This window comes from Hylobates moloch, unplaced genomic scaffold, assembly GCF_009828535.3.
Source record: "Hylobates moloch isolate HMO894 unplaced genomic scaffold, HMol_V3 SCAFFOLD_11, whole genome shotgun sequence".
Taxonomy (NCBI): domain Eukaryota; kingdom Metazoa; phylum Chordata; class Mammalia; order Primates; family Hylobatidae; genus Hylobates; species Hylobates moloch.
The window spans coordinates 97,327,107-97,352,325 of record NW_026652286.1 but is presented as its reverse complement, the minus strand read 5'-3'; the positions used below and the strand labels follow the sequence as shown (position 1 = coordinate 97,352,325).

Sequence of the window (25,219 nt, the reverse complement as noted above, 5' to 3'; positions counted from 1 at the left end):
AGATTGGATTTTAAAGCTATGAAACTGCAGGAAATCAAGTGAGTGTAGAAATGGGGTAGAAAGACTGAGCCTAAGGGCATTTAGCATTTAGTGGTTGGGGAGTTGAAGAGTTACCAGTAAAGGGAATTGAGAAGGAACAGCCAGAGAGATAAGAGGAAAACCAGATAAGTTCTAATAAAGTGTCATTCATATGTGTTGTTCTCGTAATATCACATCCATTGCTCACCTTTTCCTTTTCCTCCTTCACTACAAATATCACCACCACTAGATCTGTGTGTGTGTGTGTGTATGGAATGCATAGTGTTAGTCACTTTATGTGTATAACAAGAGAATTACTGAAAAAGCTAACTCATCTCTTTTTTTTTCCTGCTATATACTCACTAGGGAAAAAATCCCTTTTTTCCTCTTCTGATCTCCTCTCCAGGTCAGGGAATCTAAGTCTTTGCACAAATTCTGGGTTCCCCCTTGACAATCCTCTAAGCAGGATGGCTCTGTCTGAGAGGGGAAGGTGTTAGAAGCCGGTGCTTTCAGTGGAATGGGAGGAACGAACAGCTGGAATCCTGGAGGAGAACTGATTTCTTTTCCTCTGTAAGCCTGGAGGAGAGGAAGGGGGATATTAGAGACTTGTGTTTAGCTAGCATGAAACTCTCTATAGTGGCAGCAAGATTTTGGAAGGAGAAACGCTGCCTGTATGAGCAGACATTAGAGAATGAAAGCCACAAACTTGAAAGGGTTGGTGTGAATCAACTGTGTTTGAGTGGCGATCACTTGGGGGAACCTCTGTTGCAGAACCTGATAAAGGCTCAGTGCCAGAGAAGGGCAGTGAGGCACCTGAAATAAAACTGCTTTGCAGAAAGAGCATGTCTAGCCCAGGACAAGGATCAAAGTGTTTGTAGGAGAGTATTTGTTGTGACAACATATACCTGGTTTTAGAAGCTCCTCAGGACTGAGCCACCCTGGCTTGTTTTTAAGCTTTGGGGGAACACTGGCTTTGTGACTATAAACCAAGAGACATGTAATCCTGGAACTAAATCATGGGCCATCCACTATGGTGCAGGCAGGAATTGGAACCAGCCAGAGAATCACCTCAGTCTGCTGGACTATGCTACGACATTATGGCAGAAGGCAACAGCATTAACTAAATGGTAAGACTCCACTTTCTACCCTTTGTATTGGGAAAAGAACTGCACCCTTTGGTCTAAGACATGAACCCTCAGTTTCTTGGACAATCAAAGGTGGAGAGGCCTCAAAAAGGAGAGACTGAACTTTCTAAAACTAAGGCGCTGGGGATTTGAATGGCTCATTGAAAACATAAAAGAGATAAAGCCTCTGAGTTTGTGAAACAGGCATTACCATTTGTATATTTAAAAACTTGGGAAGTTTTAACTGAAGAAGGCAGCATGATATGATAGCTTTTGCTTTTTACAATATGATGTTATTAGTCTTGTTCTGTGTGGTTCTGGAGAGCAAAACAATAAAGCATTGTAAGTTGCATGAGTGTAAGAACAAGTATTCACTACTAATTCCCAGCACATGAATAGTACTCAATACATTTTCAATAAATGATTGAATACATGTATGATAAATGAAAACCAGTGGGTTAAACTTACAAGGAGGCAGAGGTTTTTATTTTTTTGTTTTGTTTTGAGACAGAGTCTTGCTCTGTCGCCCAGGCTGGAGTGCAGTGGTGCGATCTCGGCTCACTGCAGCCTCCACTTCCCGGGTTCAAGCGATTCTCCTGCCTCAGCCTCCCGAGTAGCTGGGATTACAGGTGTGTGCCACCACGCCTGGCCAATTTTTGTATTTTTAGTAGACTTGGGGTTTCACCATGTTGGCCAGGCTGAAGGAGGCAGATTTTTGTCCCAGCTTATCTTTCTAAAATTCCAAAATTAAATAGACTATCCTTAAAAAGCAGTGAAATTCTTTATCACTAGGAGTGAAACAGGAGCTAAAGAACATTTTTGGGGGATGTGATAGAGAGGATTTATTCATTTAATAATGGTTAGAACACACAACCTCTGAGATCTCTGTAATCTCAGATACTTTAGTTCTATAATTCTAAATCCAAGGGTCTCTATAGATAGGCTTGAGACAAGTGTAAACAAACTCATGATCTCAGAGAAATCTTCAAGTGGCATGTTTCAATGGTATGCTTATTAAACAAATGCTCATGACAGATTTTCACAACAGCAATGAATGTTATTTCACAACATCAAATCTTCCTTCCTCAGGAAAAAATGACATTAATATGAAGGTTGATAGATTTGGATTATTTTTCATGTTTCCTGGAGGTAAAACCAGTGTCCTCACTTGTTTTCCTCTTTTTCCTCATTTTGAAGACTATTTGTTTTCATTTTCTTTGCCTCCTCTCTGGCTATGTGTCCCCGGAAGGCAGCTTGGATTTTGACAGCAGCAACCTCTTCTTTTTCCTTATCTTCTTCAGAAGAGTCCTTCATCGAAAGGAGAAAAAGTAAGAGACTCTTTAAACATGCCGTATTTTTGATGCCACAAAAATAAATGGATAAAATTTAATCATTTTAGGGATGCAACTATCTGAGAGCTGTTGCTTCCTGAGGGAATTTCATATATTGTCACATTGTATATGTACCAAATGGCAAATGCCAAAATAGCAGGCATTTTGTTTTGTCACTCTTTTAATATGTCTCTGCAACAAAAGATCATTGCCAACTTTCATTCCCCCAAAATAGTGCCTATTTAAGTTTCCTGAGCAACAACATTTTTTAGGGAGTTGGGGGGACAAGAAAGAATCCTTGAGGCATGGTAAAAATGTTAAGAAGAAAGAATTGTAAATGTTATGTTTCAAAATAATCACAATTACATATAATGAATTAGAATAACTTCTCAATTTCTCAACGATTAGCTAATCATAGTCATACATTTAAAGTGAGGTGCCAAAGAGAAATCCATTTAGTCCAATAATGTCAGTTTTAACATGGTTGGTTGAACTTTGGCACATACCCTCTTTTAAAAAAATTGGGTACAAATTTTTAGCTATAAATTTACAGACAGTAAAATGCATGAATCTTCAGTGTACAATTGAATATATAGCTTTTAATATATCTTTTAAAATTATAGAAATGACATGTATACACTTTAAAAACTCAAATGTCACTGGCATTGATAGTTTTCTCCCCCTATCCAAATCCTGCTCCTGGGAGATACCCATTATTATGAGTTGAGTATCTACATCCTTCCAAAATTTCTCTATATGCAAATATATTCATGTGGGTATATATATATATGCCTTTTTATTTTAAAAATGAGATCATGCTAATCACAAAGTTCTGCAGCTACTTTTTCCATGTAACGATATATCTTGGTTCTCTTTTTCTGTATTATTAGTCAGTGTATAACTCTGCCCATTCTTTTTTTTATGACATCATTATATTATACTGATGTACTTTGATTTAATATTTACTCAATCTCATATTAACGGACCTTTGGGTTGCTCAAGCCTCCTATCCCCATATTATAAATAATGAGACAAATCTAGCTCTTAAACTTTTAAATGCAAACAGAATGGTACAAAATTCTTCGAGATGACATCCTAATATAGGCAAACAAATACACTCAAGTTGGAAATCAATGAGATCCCTACTCAAACTCATGAAAACCTGTGTAAGAGCACCTATGAAAGACGTAAGGAAATAAAACTCTCTTCTTCCTTGACTTCCTGTTACATCTTAATGTTAATCTTCCTGTTATATCCTAATGTAATGCTATTTCAGTACAACCCAATGCCATTGGGTTGTACTGATACAATTCTGGAATAACCTGTAAATCTTATAGGGAAAAGCAATGCATCATTAGGTAGGAAGTAGGGTATTCCTTGAGGGGATATCCATTCTGGCTGCCAGTTCTTGGGTAACTACCTGGGACCTGAGACATAAAAAGGAGCTCACAGGTTTGATCTTCGACATTTTAGAGAGTGAGTTCTTCTTTCTTATGAGGCCTAGTCCACAAGAGTCTGGAGTATGAAGAATATAGACAATGATGTACTGGTAAGTGTTTTAACAACTGGCTTTCCAGAAGAAACAAAGCCCTGATTTGCAGTGTTTGCCATGGTTTTAATATTCTCATTGTGGCTGACTTCAAGTTATTAAAGTGACATTACTGAACATGGGCCTTTGAGGGTGGACTTCGCTATGTCTTTTTTTTCCTTTTTTTCAGAAGGAGCCTTGCACTGTCACCCAGGCTGGTGTGCAGTGGCGCGATCTTGGCTCACTGCAACCTCTGCCTCCCGGGTTCACGCCATTCTCCTGCCCCAGCCTCTCGAGTAGCTGGAACTACAGGCGCCCGCCACCACGCCCGGCTAATTTTTTCTATTTTTAGTAGAGATGGGGTTTCACCGTGTTAGCCAGGATGGTCTCAATCTCCTGACCTCGTGATCTGCCTGCCTTGGCCTCCCAAAGTGCTGGGATTACAGATGTGAGCCACCACGCCCCCGCCTCCGCTATGTCTTGACTGCTTGGATGTAGTACATCAGGCACAAAGGCATTTTTGTAGAGCGTTATGCATGGAAGATGAATAAGCCACATTGTTGTAAAGCCATTATTTTGGCCATATGTAATTCCCTGTGATTTTCCTTTTGTTATCTCTGAAATTTGCCATTGTGTATTGGTGACAGCACCAATTAGTGAAAAATTCCCAAAGTGGAAGATGAATCTGAAGGATCATGACTGGGGCTGTGAGTTCTGTCTGCCCTTCCCCATAGGGAGATTTTTCCATCCATTAACAATCTTGAAAAATAAGATTTCATTTTTAAGGGAAAAATGAATTTTTGATCATAAGAGGCATGGCTGAAAATTATCTACCAGTTAGTTTATCACTGATGTTAATTATCTGGAAAGTAAAATCATAATTTTGACAATAAAGATAACAGACATTCATATTTGGAGTTCAATTTTAAATTGGGCAATATCATTCTTTGTAGGAATCCAATAGTACATGAAAAATATTACATACTAAGATGGTGACTGATGTCTCTTCCTCCTTCCCAGATATCTGAGACTTTTCTTGTTTAGGATCACTTTTCTCAGGTGGTTCTTGCTCCTGGACAGATAGGAGAGAGCCACAATTAGCAATGTTTCCAAAATAGCAAAGTCTTGTATCAAACTGCTTAGAAGTAATGAAATATTACTTTAAATTACTGAGAAATAGAGGGAATTAAATACTATGTATTTATCTTTTAATAAGGAAAATACACTGAAACAAGAAGAAATAATAAAAGCTCTTAAGGGAATATGTGTAAACAAATATTAAAGACCAAATAATTGGCAAAAATGTTTGATCTGTTGCTTTCGGAATGTGTGTACCACTGTTTTATGTTAAAAATAAACCACTGTCCTATACTAAAAGTTGATAAGATGATGTAATGAATCCTGAACAAAGTATAAAAAAGAGGTTCCGATAGTTTCTAAAATAGGAATAAAATAAATGGCATTGTGTTCCATAATGTGACATCAAATTGACTTTTTAGTGACGTTTATGGATTAAAACTAGTCAAAGAAGTAAGTTTTGCTGTGGAGTTTTGCTTTATGATTTAAATATAAAAGGAGAAACCACCTCTGCTTATTTTGACATGGCTATTTAAGTCTTCCTTCATTACTAATTCACACCTATGGAAAGAGCTTCTTTAACCCATAAAACCAAAATTTAAGAATATATAAGTTAATCAAATAAAGCCTTTAGAATTAAAAAAAGAAACACCCCAAAATTGCTATGTGATGCAAGTATTTAAAATCTTTCAACATTATTCCTTTGATTTTGATAAAACATGAATACAAATAAAACATGAGCACAGAGAATCTAGTAAAATGGAAATAAACAGAACACACCCATATCTGCAGGCACAAATGGATGGAACTTCACTTTCAAACTCATGTGATAAGTGACAGCTCCTTCTTCAGGAAATTCCCCAAATCTACTGGAGAACACCACCAAAACTTGAACTTTGTTAATTCTTTTCAATTCTAATATCTGCTGTGCTTTGTGGCTAATAGTACTACCTCAGTTGTCTAGAGCAGTGTTCTCAAATTTTAATGTACCTACAAATTACTCTGATGATCTCTTAAAAATGTAACTTCTGATTTGTAGACCTGGAGTGGGGCCCAATACTTTGAATTTCTTCTTTTTCTTTTATATTTGTACAAATTTATGGAGTACATGTACAATTTTGTTACATGTGTGGATTGGTGATCAAGTCAGGGCTTTTAGGGTGTCCATCACCCAAATAATGTACATTTTAGCCTTTAACCAATTTCTCATTATTCTCCCTTCTCCCACCTCTCCTCACTCTTCTGAGTCTCCATTATCTGTCATTCCACTGTCTATGTCCATTTAAACACATTTTTTCAGCACCCACTTATGAATGAAAACAAGCACTACATGTCTTTCTGTGCCTAGCTTGTTTCACTTAAGATAATGGCCTCCTGTTTCATCCACGTTGCTGGAAAAGACACGACTTCATTCTTTATTATGGCTGAATTGTATTCTATTGTGTATATATCCCATATTTTCCTTATTCATTCGTCCATTGGACAGACACTTAGGTTGATTCCATATCTTTGCTGTTGTGAATGGCGCTGCAAACAACATAAAAATGAAGGTATCTTTTGATATATTGATTTATTTTCCTTTGGGTAGATACCTAGCAGAGAGATTGCTGGACTGAATGGTCGTTTTATTTTTAGTTATTTGTGAAATCTCCATACTGCTTTCCTTAGAGGCTGTACTAATTTACATTCCTGACAACAGTGTATAAGAGTTCTCCTTTCCCTGCATCCTTGCCAGTATCTGTTACTCTTTTGTCTTTTTCATAGTATCCATTCTGAGTGGGGTAAGATAATATCTTATTGTAATTTTGATTTGTACTTCTCTGATGATTAGTGATATTGAGCATTTTTTAATATACCTGTTGGACATCTGTATGTCTTCTAAAAAATCTCTATTCATATCCTTTTCCAAGATCTTTTTTCTTTTTCTTTTTTTTTTGAGACAGGATCTCACTCTGTTGCCCAGGCTGGAGTGCACTACAGCTTTGACCTGTGGGCTCAAGTAGTCCTCTCACCTTAGCCTCCCAAGTAGCTGGGGACTACAGGTGCACACCACCACGTCTAGCTGATTTTTTGAAGAGATGGGTTTCACCATGTTGCACATGCTAATGTCAAGCTCCTGGGCTCAAGCAATCTTCCTGCCTTGCCTCCCAAAGTGCTGGGATTACAGGCATGAACCACCATGCCCAGCCCTATGCCCACTTTTTAATCAGATTACTTATTTTTTGTTGTTGTTGAATTGTTGGACTCCCTTGTGTATTTTGGATATTAGTCCCTTGTTGGATGAATAGTTTGCAAGTAATTTCTCCCATTCAACAGCTTATCTCTTCACTCTGTTGATTATTTCTTTTACTGTGCAGAAGCTTTTTAGCTTAATTAAATCCCATTTGTCTATTTTTGTTTTTGTTGCCTGTGCTTTTGTGATCTTAGTCATACCTTCTTTGCCTAGACCAATATCCAGAAAAGTTTCTCCTAGGTTTTCTTCTAGTATTTTTACAGTTTTAGGTCTTATGTTTAAGTCTTTAATCCATGATGAGTTGATTTTTGTGTATGATGGGAGATAGGGGTCCAGTTTCGTTTTTCTATATATGGCTCTTCAATTTTGCTAGCACTATTTATTGAAGAGGATGTCCTTTCTACCATATATGGTCTTATCAGCTTTGCTAAAGATCAGTTAGCTATATGTATATGCTTTATTTCTGGCTCCTCTCCTCTATTCCGTTGATCTATGTATCTGTTTTTATACCAGTTCTATGCTGTTTCAGTTACTATAGCCTTGTATTAGGTTAGTGCAAAAGTAATTGCGGTCTTTTCCACTAAAAGTAATAGCAAAAATGGCAATTACTTTTGCACCAACCTATAATATCACTTGAAGTCAGGTAATGTGATGTCTCCAGTTTTGTTCGTCCTGTAAGGATTGCTTTGGCTATTTGGACTCTTTTTTGATTCCATATGAATTTTAGGACTGTTTTTCTCAATTCTGTGAAAAGTGAGTTGGTACTTTGATAGGGACAGCACTGAATCTGTAGATTGTTTTCAGAAGTATGGTCATTTTAAAGATATTAATTCTTCTGATCCATGAGCCTGTGATGCTTTTCCATTTGCTTGTATCATCTTCAATTGGTTTCATCAGTGTTTTGTAGTTTTTCTTGTACAGCTTTTTCACCTCCTTGGTTACATTTACTCCTATGTGTTTTTTAATGCTGTTATAAATGGGATTGCCTTCTTGATTCCTTTCTCAGTTAGACTGTTATTAGTGTATAGAAATGCTAATGATTTATGTGCATTGATTTTGTATCTTGCAACTTTACTGAATTCATTTAACAAATCTAAGAGTTTTCTGGTGGAGTCTTTAGATTTTTCTAGACATAAGATTATATTGGGAGTCAGTCATGATGGCACATGCCTGTAATCCTGGCACTCTGGGAGGCCAAGGCAGGATGATCGCTTGAGGCTGGGAGTTTGAGACCTGCCTGGACACCATAGCAAAAGCCCGTTTTTACAAAAGACAAAAACATTATTCAGTGTGGTGGCACATGTTTGTAGTCCTAGCAACTTGGGAGGATAAGATGGGAGGATCCCTTGAGCCCAGGAGGCCAAGGCTATAGTGAGCTATAATTACAGCATGGCACTCCAGCCTGGATGACAGAGTGAGATCCCACTCTGAATATATATACATATATATATCAGTGAACAGAGATAAGTAACTTCTTTTCCAATATGGATGCTTTTTATTTCTTTCCCTTACCTCATTGCTCTGGCTAGGACTTCCAGTACTATGTTGAATAGGAGGGGTGAAAATGGGCATTCTTGTCTTGTTCCTCTTCTTTGGGGGATTGCTTTCAACTTTTTCTCATTCAGTATAATATTAGCTGTGAGATTTTTGTACACGGCATTTATTGTTTTGAGGTATGTTCCTTCTGTGCCTAGTTTGTTGAGGGTTTTTATCATGAAGGGATGTTGTATTTTATCAAATGCTTTTTCTGCATATGGTTTTTGTCTTTCATTTTGTTGATGTGATGTATCACATTTATTGATTTGCATATGTTGAACCATCCTTGCATCCCTGGTTTAAAACTGATTTTATCATGGTGTATTACCTTTTTGATGTGCTGTTGGATTCTGTTTGCTAGTATTATGTTGAGGATTTTTGAATCTATGTTCATCAGGAATATTTGTCTGCAGTTTTCTGTTTTTGTTGGGTCCTTGTCTCATTTTCGTATTAGGGTGATATTGGCCTCATAGAATGAGTTAGGGAGAATCCATTCTTCTCAATTTTTTGGAATAGTTTCAGGAGGCTTGGTATTAGTTTTCCTTTGTATGTAGAACTGGGTAGAATTTGGCTGTGAATCCATCCAGTCCTGGGCTGTTTTTTGGTGGTGTTGGGGTGGGGGAGATTTTTATTACAGAATCAATCTTGCTACTCATTATTAGTCTGTTCAGGTTGTCTATTTCTTCCTGGTTCAATCTTGGTAGGTTGTATGTTTCCAGGAATTTATCTATTTCCTCTATGTTTTCCAGTTTGTGAGTGTGTAATTGTTCATAATGGTCTCTGATGACCATTTGTATTTCTGTGCTATCAGTTGTAACGTCTTCTTTTTCATTTCTGATTTTGTTTATTTGGGTCGTCTCTCTTCTTGGTTAGTCTAGCTAGCCATTTATCAATTTTATTTATCTTTTCAATGAACCAACTTTTTGTTTTGTTAATCCTTTGTATTGTTATTTTAGTCTTTAATTTAGTTTTGCTCTGATCTTTGTTCTCTCTTCTGCTATTGTTTGGTTTGTTCTTGCTTTTCAAGTTGCTTGAGTTCATCCTTTAATTGTTAATTTGTAATCTTCCTACATTTTTGACGTAGGCACTTATTGCTATCAACTTCTCTCTTAGCACTACTTTTTCTGTATACCATAGGTTTTGTTATGTTGTGTTTCGTTTTCATTTGTTTCAAACAGTTTTTTTAAAATTTCTGTCTTAAGTTCTTTTTTGATCCAATAGACATTCAGAAACATGTTGTTTAACTTCCATGTATTTGTATCATTTCCAAAGCTCCTCTTGGTATTGAATTTTAGTTTAATTCCACTGTGGTCTGACAAGATACTTGATATTATTTTGACTTTTTAAAATTTGTTGAGACTTGTTTTGTGCCCTAACACAATATGGTCTATCTTTGAGAATGTTCCATGTGCTGATGAAAAGAATATATATTCTGCAATTGTTGGGTAGAATGTTCTGTAAATGTCTGTTAGGTCCATTTGTTTAAAGTCAAATTTAAGTCCAATGCTATTGTATCAGTCCATTCTCACAGTGCTATGAAGAAATACCTGAGACTGGGTAATTTATAAAGAAAAGAGGTTTAATTGATTCACAGTTCTGCATGGCTGGGGAGGCCTCAGGAAACTTACAATCAAGGCAGAGGGCACCTCTTCAAAGGGTGGCAAGAGAGAGAATGAGAGCGGGGCAAAGAGGGAAAAGCCCCTTATAAAACCACTCCCCCTCATCCATGATTCCATTACCTCCAGGAGATCCCTCCCATGATATGTGGGAATTACGAGAACTACAATTCAAGATGAGATTTGGGTGAGGACACAGCCAAAGCATATCATTTGGCCCCTGGCCCCTCCGAAATCTCATGCTTTCACATTTCAAAACAGAATCATGCCTTTCCAACAGTCCCCCAAAGTCTTAACTCATTCCAGCATTAACCCAAAAGTCCAAGTTCAGTCTTATTTGAGACAAGGCAAGTTCCTTATGCCTATGAGCCTGTAAAATCAAAAGCAAGTTAGTTACTTCCCAGATACAATGGGGGTACAGGCATTGGGTAAATACACCTGCTCCAAATGGGAGAAACTGCCCAAAACAAAGGTGCTACAGGCCCCATGTAAGTCTGAAATCCAACAGGGCAGTCATTAAACTTTAAAGTTCCAAAATGATCTTCTTTGAGTCTATGTCTCATATCCATGGTGTGCTGATGCAAGAGGTGGGCTCCCATGGCCTTGGGAAGGGGCCAATGTACAGTTCAGGCCATTGCTTCAGAGGGTGCAGACCCCAAGCCTTGGTGGCTTACATGTGGTGTTGAGCCTGTGGGTCCACAGAAGTCAAGAATTGAGGTTTGGGAAACTCCACCTAGATTTCAGAGGATGTATGGAAACACCTGGATGTCCAGGCAGAAGTTTGCTGCAGGTGCGGGGCCCCCATGGAGAACCTCTACTAGGGTAGTGCAGAAGGGAAACGTGAGGTTTTGCAGGGTAAAGCGCTCCCTTCCTGGCTGCTTTCCTGGGCTGACATTGAGTGTGTGCAGCTTTTCCATGTGCACAGTGCAAGCTGTTGGTGGATCTACCATTCTAGGGTCTGGAGGATGGTGGCCCTCTTCTCACAGCTCCACCAGGCAGTGCCCCAGTGGGGACTCTGTGTGGGCTCCGATCTCACGTTTCCCTTCTGCACTACCCTAGTAGAGGTTCTCCATGGGGGCCCTGCACCTGCAGCAAACTTCTGCCTGGACATCCAGGTGTTTCCATACATCCTCTGAAATCTAGGTGGAGTTTCCCAAACCTCAATTCTTGACTTCTGTGGACCCACAGGCTCAACACCACATGTAAGCCACCAAGGCTTGGGGTCTGCACCCCCTGAAGCAATGGCCTGAACTGTACATTGGCCCCTTTTAACCAGAGCTGGAGCTGAAGCAGCTGGGACACAGGGCACCATGTCCCGAGGCTGCACAGAGCAGGGGAGCCCTGGGTCTGGCCGAGGCAACCATTTTTCCCTCCTATGCCTCCAGTCTTGTGATGGGAGGTTGCTGTGAAGGTCTCTGACATACCCTGGAGACATTTTCCCCATTGTCTTGGTGATTAACATTTGGCTTCTCATTACTTATGCAAATTTCTGCAGCCAGCTTGAATTTCTCCCCAGAAAATGGAGTTTTCTTTCCATTGTGTCATCAGGCTGCAAATTTTCCGAACTTTTATGATCTGCTTCCTCTTGAATGCTTTGCTGCTTAGAAATTTCCTCCGCCAGATACCGTAAATTATCTCTCTCAAGTTCAAAGTTCCACAGATCTTTAGGGAAGGGGCAAAATGCTGCCAGTTTCTTTGCATAGTAAGAGTGACCTTTACTCCAGTTCTCAACAAGTTCCTCATCTTCATCTTAGACCACCTTAGCCTGGACTTCGTTGTCCATATCACTATCAGCATTTTGGTCAAAGCCATTCAACAAGTCTCTAGGAAGTTCCAGACTTTCCAACATCTTCCTGTCTTCTGAGCCCTCCAAATAGTTCGAACCTCTCTGCCTGTTACCCAGTTCAAAAGTTGCTTCCACATTTTTGCGTATCTTTCCAGTAATGCCTCACTCTCTGCAGTACCAATTTACTGTATTAGGCCGGGAGCAGTGGCTCATGCCTATAATCCCAGTAATTTGGGAAGCCGAGGTGGATGGATCACTTGAGGCCAGGAGTTTGAGACCAGCCTGGCCAACATGTCGAAAATACAAAATACAAAAATTAGCTGAGCGTGGTGGCATGCACCTGTAATTCCAGCTACTCGGGAGGCTGAGGCAAGAGAATCACTTGAACCCAGGAGGCAGGGGTTCCAGTGAGCCAAGATTGTGCCACTGCACTCCAGCTTGGGTGACAGAATGGGACTCTGCCTCAAAAAAAAAAATTAGTGTATTAGTTTGTTCTTACACTGCTATGAAGAAATACCTGAGACTGGGTAATTTATTAAGAAAAGAGGTTTAACTGATTCACAGTTCTGCATGGCTGAGGAGGCCTCAGAAAACTTACAATCATGGTGGAAGGCATCTATTCACAGGGTGGCAGGAGAGAGAATGAGAGCTGAGCAAAGGGGGAAAAAGCCCCTTATTAAACCATCACCCTCCATGATTCAATTACCTCCCACTGCATCCCTCCCACAACATATGGGGATTATGGGAACTATGATTCAAGATGAGATTTGGGTGGGGACACAGCCAAATGATATCACTTTGTTGATTTTCTGTCTAGATAATTTGTCTAATGCTATGAGTGGGGTGTTGAAGCCCCTCACTATTATTGTATTGCAGTCTACCTCTGTCTTTAGACATAGTAATTTTTTTTAATGAATCCGGTTGCTCCAGTGCTGGGTGTGTATATATTTACAATTGTTATATCCTCTTACTGAATTGATCCCTTTATCATTATAAAATAAACTTGTTTATTGTTGTTTTTTTACTGTTACCTAATATAACTATAGCTACTTCTGCTTGCTTTTGGTTTCTGTTGGCATGGAATATCTTTTTCCACCTCTTTATTTTCAGTCTAAATGTTTTTACAGGTAAGGTGAGTTTCTTATTAGCAGCATATAGTGGAATCATGTTTTGTTTTGTTTTTTTAAAGAAATCCACTCAGCCAGTCTATAGCTTTTATGTTGAGCATTTAATCCATATATGTTTAAAGTTATTATTGATTTGTGGAGTTTTGTTCCTTTTGTCATATTGCTAATTGCTTTCTGGTTATTTTATACATTGTTTCTTTTTCTCTTCCTGTTTGTCATTGTGGATTGGTGGAATTCTGTAGTGGTGCCATTTGATTCATTTCTGTTCCTCCTTTGTGTGATCGCTTTAACAGTGAGTTTTACACTTTCCTTTGTTTTCATGATGCTAAATGCCATTTTTTTGCTTCCAAGTTTAGGATTTCCTTGAACACTTCTTGTAGGGCCAGCCTAGTACAGACGAATGCCCTCGGCATTTGCTTGTTTGGGAAATATTTTATTTCTCCTTCATTTATGAAGGTTAATTTTGCTGGATATAGAATTCTTGGCTGATAGTTGTTTTCTTCCAGCTCTTTGAATTATCATCCCACTCTCTCCTGGCCTGTCAGGTTTCTGCTGAGAAGTATGGTTATTAGTCTGATTGGGTTTCTCTCACAGTTGATGAGATGTTTTCATCTTGCTGTTTTTAGAATTCACTCTTTGACTTTAGACAGTTTGATTTTAATGTGCTGTCGGGAAAACTTTTTTTTTTTTTTGCATTGTATTTGTTTAGGGAATCACTGCACCTCCTATATCTGGATGTTTAAATCTCTTGCTAGACTTGTGATGTCTTCATCTATTATTGCATTAAATAGGTTTTCTGAGCCTTCTGATCTTTTTGTCCTTGGGGATACCAATAATTCAAATATTCAGCTGCTTTATGTTGTCCCAAATGTCTTAAAAGCTTTGTTTATTCTTTATTTTTGTCTTACTGGATTGTTTCAGACCTGTATTCAAGTTCTAAAATTTTTTTGTTCTACTTAGTCTAGTCTGTTGTTAAGTCTTTTGAATGTATTTTATATTTCCTTCAATAAATTCTTCAATTCCAGAATTTATGTTAGAGTTTTTTTAAGAATAAAAATCTATCCCCTTGTAAAATTTTTCATTCATATCCTGAATTGTTTCACTGAGTTCTTTGAATTGGTTTTCAGATTTCCCTTGCACCTCACTGACCATATTTAAAAATCAGTATTTTGAGTTCCTTATCTGAGACTTTAACAATTTCATTCCGGTTATGATCTATTGCTGGAGAACTGTTGTGTTCATTCTGGGGTTTCATATTTCCTTGTTTTTCATGTTTCCTGTGAGACTCTGAATTTCTATCAAGTTTCCAGTTGATGCCAATAATGCTGATTCCACACAGCCTTTCTCAACCAGCATTCATTATCTGAACCATGGAACACAGAGAATGTTTTGAGAGGCTCTTTTCTCAATTCTCCCAAGGATGGTACCTAACCAGAACCATTCTAGATACAAATCAGGACACTGATTCCTTACAAGCAATTAGTGCCTTTGGTTTAGGGCTTAATTTTTTTGAGGAAACTGTCTTTGTAAAGCTGCTAAAGAGAAAGGCTCAGACTCTGAAAAAACTAGCCTTATAGAGAAAACTAGCTTTATAGAGAAAACTACACCATTACCATCTTTAATTCTAACCAGTCTTTTGTATCAATAATATCATATCAATGATAATGAAATAATTGGACTAATAGTGTTTTGGTCTATGAAATATCATCTATTAATTCAGTAATTATTTGTGGAGTACCTGCTATTGCTTAGCACTGTGATGCTGAAAACATTTGAAGAATAAATGATGAAATAATTATTCATAACTTTTAAGCACCTTCTTCCTGTTGTTCATCGTTAAACTTAAGTGAAATATCTGTACATGACTCAGATACTTTAGAAAAATATTCTCAGCAAAAAATCCCAGCACAATTAAAAAGATTTATTAAGTTATTTGTGATGCCTCCTCACATAATTCTCACAATTCTGGGGATAGCCTAATAATCACTAGCTGTAGACGGAGAGAAGAAATAGCCAAATCCAACAGCTTCAAAGGACCATACCTCGAATGCATGATTGTTATAGAAGCGGTCTTCTACCTTACTCCCCCATTCTGCTGGATCAAAGTTGGTTTCTAAATAATAAAAATATAATAACTTCAGATTTATTTGAATTCATTAAGGTAAATGTGGAATAGTAACAAAAGTATAAGTTTCTTGTTTCAAATTACAGGTTCTTTACTGGCAGTCCAAAACCTTATTGACATTGTACATAGCCTAGCACTGCAGACGTTACCAGTGATTATTAAATATATGATAACCAACTGAACATTGGATTAGCCTTTGGGGATATTTAGAAAAGCACTAAAAACTTAAATTTCTGCCTTCATAGAATTTATAATAAAATGGGAAAAAGAACAAATGCCAGTATTTAAATATAAATGTAGACACTTAGAACATGTATTAGTAAACACAGAAAAATGTATAAACCTAAATGCTAAGCTGTCAGAAAGTTTGGAAAAGTGAAAGATGGGAGAAATTTTTTTAAATGAAGTATATTATGTAGACAGTTGACACAGACAAGCAGAGGGATTTATTTTTAAACAAGTTTTTTCTTTAACTTTATATTATGAAAATTTCAAACTTAAAAAGTAGATATGATAACAAACTCCCATGAGCATATTGTCTAGATTCAATGATCAACCCATGATTATTTTATCTATGACTTTTTCTTCTGATTATTTTTCTGCACTTTTTTCTGATTATTTTTAACCCAACCCCTTGCATCCTGTTATTTTATCTACAATTATTTATTTCAGAATGTATCTCAATATATACTCTTTTAAAATAAAAACCACAACACCATTATCATACTTCAAAATACTAAAAATATTAATAATTCCTCAATATCCTCAACTATTCAGTCCACTATCCAAATTCCTTCCATTGTCTATTTATTTGTTGGTTCAAATCAGGACTCCGAAAACGGGTACACACAGCTCTTTGTATGTGTTTTAAATTTCTTTTAAAGGAAGATCCCCCAGCCCCTATTCTTTCCTTGCAATTTATCTGTTGATGAAATTAGGTCATTTTCCCTTTGGAGTTTTTCACAGTTCAGATGTTTCTGACTATCCCCATGGTGGCTTTTAACAAGTTCTTCTGCCTTTGAATTTCCTGTAGCTAGCTGTATAGGTTTGATCTAATTTGGGTTTGATGGTTTGATTTTTTTCTGCAAGTACACTTGATTGGTAGTGCTGTGTAATTCTGTCATAAATTTATAATATCTGGTTACTCATTTTATAATTTTTATTGGCCCCCTGATGATCCTTGCTTAGATCATTTCTTTAGGGGTTGTGAAATAGTAATGCTCTAATTTGATCAATACTTCTTTATTTTCTGGAGTACTCATTAAGGAAAACTTTTCCTCATCAACCGTTTGGTTACTCTGAAGAACAGTTCTTACAGAAAAGAAAGATTAAAGGTTTAGTTCTTTCCTTTTATTTACCAGTTTTCAGAATAATCAGTTGGATTCCTAGGAACCTCTCAAGATGACCAAATGAGTTTTTTTTTAACCATCACAAATTCACGAATGTTTAAGAAAATGGATGCATTTCAATCCAATGCACATATTATTCTTATTGATGCTCTAATTATTAAACATTTGTCCAGTGGTAGCTTATTCAGGTGCTCAAATGTTCCTGAGTCCTTTGGAAACACCTCTAGTAACCTTTGATAGCTTCCTTGTTCTCTGGTATGGCAAGACGTTGTTCAGCCTAATCTGGTATATTTCCTGCCAAGTTCATGAAATTAGCTTGTTTTCCAAGAAGCCCTCATTCCTGGGAATGGTATTTAGAGATGACAGCCTAGAAGCTGGGTGCTCACTGGTACTGGGTTGGTCATTGTTTTGAGACCTTTAATGTACAGAGCTAGAAAATACTTCTTTCATTTTTTAAAGAGAAAACATGAGGTCACAGTGATATTTTTCAACTCAAATTTAAGATTACAGGATTTTATTAACCTCTTTCATTTTCATAATTGTATGTTGTTTTTCCTACACCAAAAATCTTCTTCCTAATAACACTAGCTTAGTTGCTTACTTGCTTTGTTCTACAATATACAATTTCAATATATAATTTCAGAATAACCGTACCATAATATGATTAACAATGATTACTGAAAATAGCTTAAGGGTTTTTTTTAAAGTTCATTTTGTTTTTAGGATATATGTACTAGGCATGTATGGTCAAATTACTCCATTTTAATATCACTTGAAATAATTCCTTTCTGTGTGGTTATGTCACCCAGTCTATACTAGTTAGGCTCATATGTTTCACTTTGCTTTTATATTTTAGAAACTGCTTTTTTTTTTGAGACAGAGTCTCACCCTGTCGCCAGGCTGGAGTGCAGTGGTGCGATCTCGGCTCACTGCAACCTCCGCCTCCTGGGTTCAAGCCATTCCCTTGCCTCAGCCTCCCGAGTAGCTTAACAATCTTAAATTTAAAATTATAACTATGTTAACCTTTTATGATTCGAAATTCAAGATATTTTCTATCATGTTCTCTCTACCCTGTTCACTTTCTCCTAAAGGTAAATGTTAAGTTTTTAAACATTTACTTTTCCATTTAAAAATATAAACAAAGCTGGGCATGGTGCCTCATGCCTGTAATCCCAGCACTTTAGGAGGCGGAGGCTGGCGGATGCTTGAGCTCAGGAGTTCAAGACCAGCCTGGGTAACACGGCAAAACACTGTCTCTACAAAACAAAACAAAACAAAACAAAAAACCTCCCCAAAACAAACATTAGCCCAGCGTGTTTGTGCATGCCTGTAGTTCCAACTACTCAGGAGGCTGAAGTGGGAAGACTGCTTGAGCCTGGGAGGTTGCAGTGGAGCCACAATTACACCACTGCACTCCAGCCTGGGTGACAGAGCCAGAGCCAAACCCTGTGGCAAATACACACACACACACACACACACACACACACACACACAAACAGTTATGTATTCATCAACCTCTTTTGTTAAATGATAGCATACTGGCCAGGTGTTGTTTCTCACAGCTGTTATTCCAGTGCTTTGAGAGGCTGAGGCAGGAGGATCATCACTTGAGCCCAGGAGTTTGAGGCCAGCCTGGACAACATCGTGAGACCCCCGTCTGTGTTAGAAAAAATGGTAGCACACTAAGCACACTTTTCCCCATCTTGCCGTTTTCACTGAATATATCCTGAAAATCACTCCACAGTATCATCCATAGTATTATTGAGAGATCGTTCTCATTTTTGAAAACAGCTATATATATAATTCTGTTGTGTAGATGTGTTATAGTTTGTTCACTCAAACTCCTATTGATATTGGGGTTGTTTCTACAAAGAATGATGCTCTGAAAAGTGTAGAAGTGGCACTTCTGGGTCAAAGGTTAAATACATATATAATTTTGGTAGGTATTGCTAAGTTCCCCTCCCAGAAGTTATGGCATTTTGCTTATCTACCAGCAATGTATATAAATGCTTATTATCCCACAGCCTACAGAGCATGTTGGCTTTTTGCCAATGTAATGGAGGGGTTCTTATTGGTAGCTCAGTGTAGTTTTGGTTTGGACTTCTGTTATTATGAATTAGTTTGAATATATTTTCATAAGTGCCATTTGCATTCATTTTTGTGTGAATTATTTGCTCACATCTCTTGCCAATATTTTCTACTGGGTTCTATAAGCCTATAACACACTGTTTTTACAAACTATTTATTTATTAGGGCTATTAACCCATTGGGATATAAATTGCAAATATTTTTTGTTTGTCTTTTGTAGTTTTGTCTTCCTCACAGTGCTTTTTCTCATGTAAAAGTTTACTTTTATGTTGTCAATTTATAACAATCTTTTCTCTAATTGCTTCCGAATTTTTGAAGCAATTAAAGCAATTTAGCTAGCAAAATTTTTTCTTCTCTTATACATAAATTCATCCATATTTTCTTCTAGTATCTGTATGGTTTCTTTTAAAAAATATTTATATACTCGACTAATTTGGAATTTGTCCTTGTGTATAAGAAATTGATCCAATTTCATCTTTTTCCTTCTTTATCTTAAAATAATAAAAAGTCCACCTTTTTCCTAGTGACCTGAAATACCATTTAAATCATATACTAACATGTTTCCTGTCACAAAAATAAAAATTAAGAGTAGTAACCACCTATGATGAATGCTGGCAAGGGAATTCTTGCATCGTGTGGGAGACTGAGCCAGAGGTCCATAATGATTGGTTTTTTTCCTTTTTGAAGAGACTGAATTCTGATGCTTATATCTTCTAGATAATTTGTCTTTGGTTGACATGGGTGGAATTGGGTGTGGTGCTTACAATTTTTTCAAATGGTTTTACCCATTGTTTATTAGAGAGCTAGTGTCCTGAGACCATTAATCTGAATCATCATTTGCTTTAATTATTGTGATTCAGTAACAATGACGCAAATGTTTTTATAATGGAATGTTTCTGAGTTCTAAAATTAAATAAATGACTAAAGACTTTTACTGCAAGAATTCGTAGTTAATCTTATAATAAAATTAACGTTCATTATAATTCACCTATTTTCCCAAATAATTTAATTTTTTTCCCCTTCCAACTTTTATTTTAGGTTCAAGGGATACACGTGCAGATTTGTTACATGGTTAAACTCTGTGTTAAGGGGCTTTGGTGTAGAGACAATTTTGTTACCAAGGTAATCAGCATAATGCCTGATAGGTAGTTTTTCAATCCTTACCCTCCTCCTACCTCTGCCCTCAAATAGGCCCCCAAGTCTATTGCCAAATGATTTCTCTTAATAACGTTCCTCTTCTAAATATAGTTTATCAAATGTTTTCAGTGGAAAATATTTAAAGTTTCAGATTGTGCAACAAATATTCACACTGACCGGATATGGAAAAGACCAGCAACATTCAGGAAATTGGCAGAGATTTTGAGCTCTGCTAGGGCAGGGCGAAAAAAGCAAGGGGTGGAGCTATGCAGTGTGTGTGGGAGTTGTTTTAATTCTACCCTTGTGCTAGGTTTTCTTCCACTATAAAATGATTACAATAGAATGTTTGTTTGCTTGTGCCTATTTCTAGTTACCTTTACCACTCTGTTAGAATACTGTAATAAAAAGTAATGATGACAAGAATTTACACAAAATGGATGTTCTAATCGAGAATGGCTTTCTGGGGGTTGGAGCGGGGGTCGTGGTAGTGGGAAAGGGGACTATGTTGCCCAGGATGGAGTGCAGTGGCTATTCACAAGTTTAATCATAGCTCAGTACTGTCTTGAATCCCTGGGCTCAAGTGATCCTCCTGCCTCAGCCCCTGAGTAGCTGGTACTAAAGGTGTGCACCACCATGTCTGGCTAAGGATAGGTTTTTAGTACAAAGCTGTTAAAGTCCTGACAGTCATAAACCTTCAAGGTTGGGAATTTGTAAATTTTATTTACAGGAGTGAAGGAATTTTGCTTTGGCTTTCAACCAAAGAGTTACTGTTAGTGGGCATCTGGGTCTCTGTGCAGGATGGAACTTAGCATAAAGAATATAAATTACCTTTCCAAGCTGGTAGTCCACCTTTCAAATCAGTTTGTCTGTGCCGTTATTGCAGAACAGTTTCATATACCCCAGTGAATATCAGTTTATTTAAGGAGTGCAGAATTCTTTTTGCAGCACTTATAATACTTTCCAATGGAAGGAATCAAAATTGAAAGGAAACCACAGATACTCATCTCAGGAATAATAGTCAGCTGCCAGGGATGCACAGGAACAGCGTGCTGGAACGTGGCGAGGGTAGACTGTATGATCTTTTTTTCCCCCACTGATTTCTCCCGAGAAATGTATGCTCTTTTGCAGTTACCTTCCATGCTATATATCCGTGAGAAATACAATGAAGATGGTCTGAACAATGAACTGGTAATCTTCGATAATATGAAACGAATTTAAGAGAACATATCAAAGAGGTACATACTGTTTCAAAGAGCAAGAACTGTTATCTGAAACTCCCTGCCTCACAAAGGCTTTCTGCAGAATGGAGATGGTCTTAACCATAAACAAATGCTTAGTTTCTTATTTTAAAAAATGACTAATTTTAGAAAGCTTACTCTCTCTTTTCTCTAGAAGGCTCTCAAAATAGGCTGCTGCAAAAGCTGGTATATTGTCCGGTTGCTCTCTCAGAATCTCGCGTGTCAGCCCTTCAAGAAGATTCCCAAATCCTTGTGGAATTCGGTAGTGGGTGTTGGAGAATGGAATCGACATCTTCTTGGTAAGAACTGCCTATGGAACCTAAAGATTCATTAAGGAGTACTGTCTTTAAATTTGTCTGATTTTACTTATATAATCACAGCTATGCCAACAAATTATTTCTGAGACCCATATATTTGGACTTGAATTCTTTTTTCCCCAACACAACCCAAGCCCATCCATTTCTTCCAAAGAGTTTTGAAATCTCCATTGTGAATTAGAATAATACAAACACAGACCCATTCACTAGGCCAAATCATTTAAAACCCTGAAAAAAACCCATAATTTTCAATATGACTTTTTCTCTTTACCCTTTATATGCTCAAAAGGTAAGGGTAATTTTTGCTATCACACAGGAATTGAGAGAGAATGATTGCTAAAAAGTTAAATTGAATTCATTATCAATTGCTGAGAAGACCTTCTTTGAGGTCTATTTTTTTTAAAAAGTAGAAATTAGTCCTGGTTCTAGAAATTAATTTGTTGAATGAAGAAGTTGCACAATCTTTCCCTTTGCTGCCACTTCTGAAGCATGACCCACAATGCTTCGAACACCTTTGTACTGTGGAATGGGGTTATGCGTGCGTGTGTGTGGGGGGGGATGGGATGGGATGGGGCTGTGTGTCATGATTTTGCAATCCCAGCCTCTAAAATTTTAGAATTCTTATATTTTCCGGTTTCTTCTTGGCCAGGCTGTCTCTTTCTGTCTTGAAATACAAGGGCTAGATTAAGGGTAGCTGCTAAGCAGCGGGCTGAGCTACTGAGTATGAGAAGAATCCTCCCGGACCTGGCCTGTTAATGTGACAGTGTGCGTCAATGCGGAATAGAGGCGGAGGCCGTGGTAGGGGTCCAGGTTGGGAGAACCAGACGGTTTAATGAGGCTCAGACTATGGAGCGTTCTCGTTTCATCGTTTTTTTTTTTTTTTCTTTGAGACGGGGTCTCTGGTCTCGAACTCCTGGGCTCCAGCGATGCTCCCGCCTCAGCCTTCCGAGCAACTGGGATTACAGGCGCGCGCCACCACGCCTGACTCCTCTCTTTTGCTTTTTCTGAGGAAGCAGTAGATGGGGGTATCGAACCATTCTAGGGTGGTGAAAAGGGCTGGCGAGATTCTGAACCAATGTGGGCAGAGGAGGGCGGGCGGAGGGGGCAGACCGGTCTAGTCGGTGGCGGGATGTTGAGGACCTGGGATTTCAGACTCGCACAGAATGGGCTGCCTCGGCTCCCAAACGGCCCAGGGCTCCGAGGCTGTGTCTGGGATGCTGAGGGAATGCGAGAGACGAAGGGAAAAGGCTAGGTCTTGGTGTCGGAGAGGAAGTGGGGAAGCGGCCTCACCTCCTTTCTCTCCGAGCTGGTGCCGCCGGTTCCGGTTGTTTTTCTCGTTGCTGGGTAACCGCTTTTGCTTTAAAAAAAAAAAAAAAAAAAAAAAAAAAAAAAGTAACTACGGCGGCCGAGAAGGGGCGAGCACAGCCCAGTCCTGAGGTCGCGGGAGGCTCCGAGGACTGCAAAAGGGTGGAGCCGGCCTCGCCCCCGCCCAGGCCCCGGCCCTGCCGGGAGCCCACCTTCCCAGTCCGGGGCGGCGGGCAGATCCTTGCAAGCATGGTCGCGCCGGGGCTTGTACTCGGGCTGGTGCTGCCATTAATCCTCTGGGCCGACAGAAGTGCAGGTGAGGCGGCCCGGCTCGGCCGGAGCCCTGCCCCTCAGCCTGTGCGGGCTCCAAGACCCCGTGTCCCCTGCGGGACTCGGATCCGCGCCCCTTTCTCAAGGTCGACGAAGGAAGCTAGCTAGGCTAGGGGCTCGCGTCTCCGACCGAGGCCCGGTCTGCAGGGGTCTGCTGGGTTGAACCCTGGCCTCTCCACTTTCTCCACCCGCCACTCACCATCCCTAACATGCAGCCTGTGAGCAGGGAGAAAGTGCGGTTTGTCTGAGTGGGGAGGCCCAAATGTGTCCAGAAGGAGGCCTTCGGGGTCCTGGAGTAACTACTGGGGAGCTCGGAGGGAAGGAGGCGAAGCTAGTTAGGTGATATTTGGAAACAGGTGACTGAGTCTTCCAACACGTTTCAGCGCTACCCCCTCAGTGGTGCCCTTGGGGAGGGTTTGCTTCAGGTGGAGTTCCTTAGGGGAATTAAATTTTACTCGTTTAAGTGGTTATTAGGGCTAAGAAATACAACCCCCTCACTAGCTCAGACTATTTAAGGCTCAGTTTTGATTTCTGGTGCAGCTTATAGATATTGGTGGTGGGAAAATGTGAGTGGCATAGGGGAGGCTGGTGGCTCGCTTTGGCTGTTGTGCAGGTCAGATCTTGCCATTCGAATACCCTAGGCTGGACACTGGGTCACAGTATGGAGAAAGCAGAAGGTGCAGTCTGTCTGATAATGCAAACTAAAGTGATAATGTTGGATTTCTTCCTTTTTCAAAACACTCAAAGAGTGGACCCCAGAGATCCCTGTTAAGAAATGAAAGTTGAGGTCAGAGAACAGCGTGCAGAAAAATGACTGCTGCTCTACCTGAGAGCCGGAAAAGTACCTAGATTCAGAGAAACTGCAGCCCATAAATGATTGTTCAGAGTCTAACAAAAGTGCAAAATGCTAGCACTCTGTATGCCATTTCCTGACTCTTATCTCCACTCAGTGACCTTTGAGATCCATCTTATGAGGTGGGAAGAAGATGTTTTATTAGGTTTTCAGTTAAAGGCTGTTTATTTTAGTGTCAGTATTTTATCTCCTCCTTTGGGTCATATTGTTACATCACCTTCATTAATATTGTTCACATTTTTCATTCATTAGTACTCTACTTGGTTGCATATCCTGACGTTTTTCCTTTAAGTCATTCTCCCTGTGCCCATGTTTACCATGTAATACTTGAGATGTACAAAATTATATGTAACAATGACACAATAAAATGAACACCCATGAGAGCAGCACCCAACTTAAGAACTAGAACATTGCCAGTCTATTGAGCCTGCCATTGTGCTCCTCGCCAATGCATCCGGAGCTCCTCACCAGAGGCAACCACTGTCCTTTCTTCCCCATAACACTAATTCCTGTTTTTCTACTCCAGCCCCAAATGAAGGAAAAAACCGAAGACCTAAAAAATCCAAATGTTGGCTCACGCCTTTAATCCCAGCACTTTGGGAGGCTGAGGTGGGTGCATCACTTAGAGTCAGGAGTTCAAGACCAGCCTGGCCAACATGGTGAAACCCCATCTCTACTAAAAATACAAAAAAATTGGCCGGGCGCGGTGGCCCATGCTTGTAGTCCCAGCACTTTGGGAGGCCAAGGTGGGCGGATCATGACGTCAGGAGTTCGAGACCAGCCTGGCCAACGTAGTGAAACCCCGTCTCTACTAAAGATACCAAAAAAAAAAAAAAAAAAAAAAATTAGCCAGGTGTGGTGGCACATGCCTGTAATCTAAGCTACTCGGGAGGCTGAGGCAGGAGAATCGCTTGAACCCCAGAGGCGGAGGTTGCAGTGAGCTGAGATCGCACCACTGCACTCCAGCCTGGGTGACAGAGCAAGACTCTGTCTCAAAAAAAAAAACAAAAAATCAAATGTTAAATGTATGTGTCTTGTGTTTGACACAAGGAATGACCAGCCTTGCTGTCTTTCTCATTCTCTCTCTTTTTTTTTTGTCCA

General features: G+C 39.0%; 2 protein-coding genes across 3 annotated transcripts in view; one reads left to right on the top strand and one right to left on the bottom strand.

Annotated features, from left to right (window-relative positions):
• Window positions 1-261: 261 nt before the first annotated feature.
• On the bottom strand, window positions 262-22,987 carry SPA17 (sperm autoantigenic protein 17). Of its 2 annotated transcripts, XM_058446205.1 has the most exons (6): window positions 22,921-22,987; window positions 21,452-21,632; window positions 15,419-15,489; window positions 4,987-5,073; window positions 2,311-2,450; window positions 262-594 (listed from the first exon to the last, which is right to left on the bottom strand). In XM_058446205.1, exons 2-6 carry the CDS (start codon window positions 21,603-21,605, stop codon window positions 528-530), a joined length of 519 nt encoding a protein of 172 aa, XP_058302188.1. In that variant the 5' UTR covers window positions 21,606-21,632; window positions 22,921-22,987; the 3' UTR covers window positions 262-527. The 2 variants fall into 2 exon arrangements, with proteins under 2 accessions (XP_058302188.1, XP_032023679.1); XM_032167788.2 differs by lacking the exon at window positions 262-594 and having other exon boundaries at window positions 2,114-2,450.
• Window positions 22,988-23,051: 64 nt separating this feature from the next.
• SIAE (sialic acid acetylesterase) overlaps window positions 23,052-25,219 on the top strand; it is a 35,277-nt gene continuing 33,109 nt past the window's right edge. The window contains exon 1 of the mRNA XM_032167782.2: window positions 23,052-23,251. Within this exon, the coding sequence (XP_032023673.1) occupies window positions 23,185-23,251 (67 nt within the window). The 5' untranslated portion in view covers window positions 23,052-23,184. The remainder of the gene's footprint in view (window positions 23,252-25,219) is intronic.

Excerpts from the sequence above, each read along its gene's own strand:
- SPA17 (XM_058446205.1), bottom strand. The coding sequence starts at position 21,605 with ATGTCGATTCCATTCTCCAACACCCACTACCGAATTCCACAAGGATTT. Across the intron at positions 15,490-21,451 it reads CCTTCTAGAGAAAAGAGAGA|AAACCAACTTTGATCCAGCA; the intron begins GTAAGCTTTCTA and ends TTTATTATTTAG. Across the intron at positions 595-2,310 it reads GAGGAAAAAGAGGAAAACAA|GCTTACAGAGGAAAAGAAAT; the intron begins GTGAGGACACTG and ends CCTCTCCTCCAG.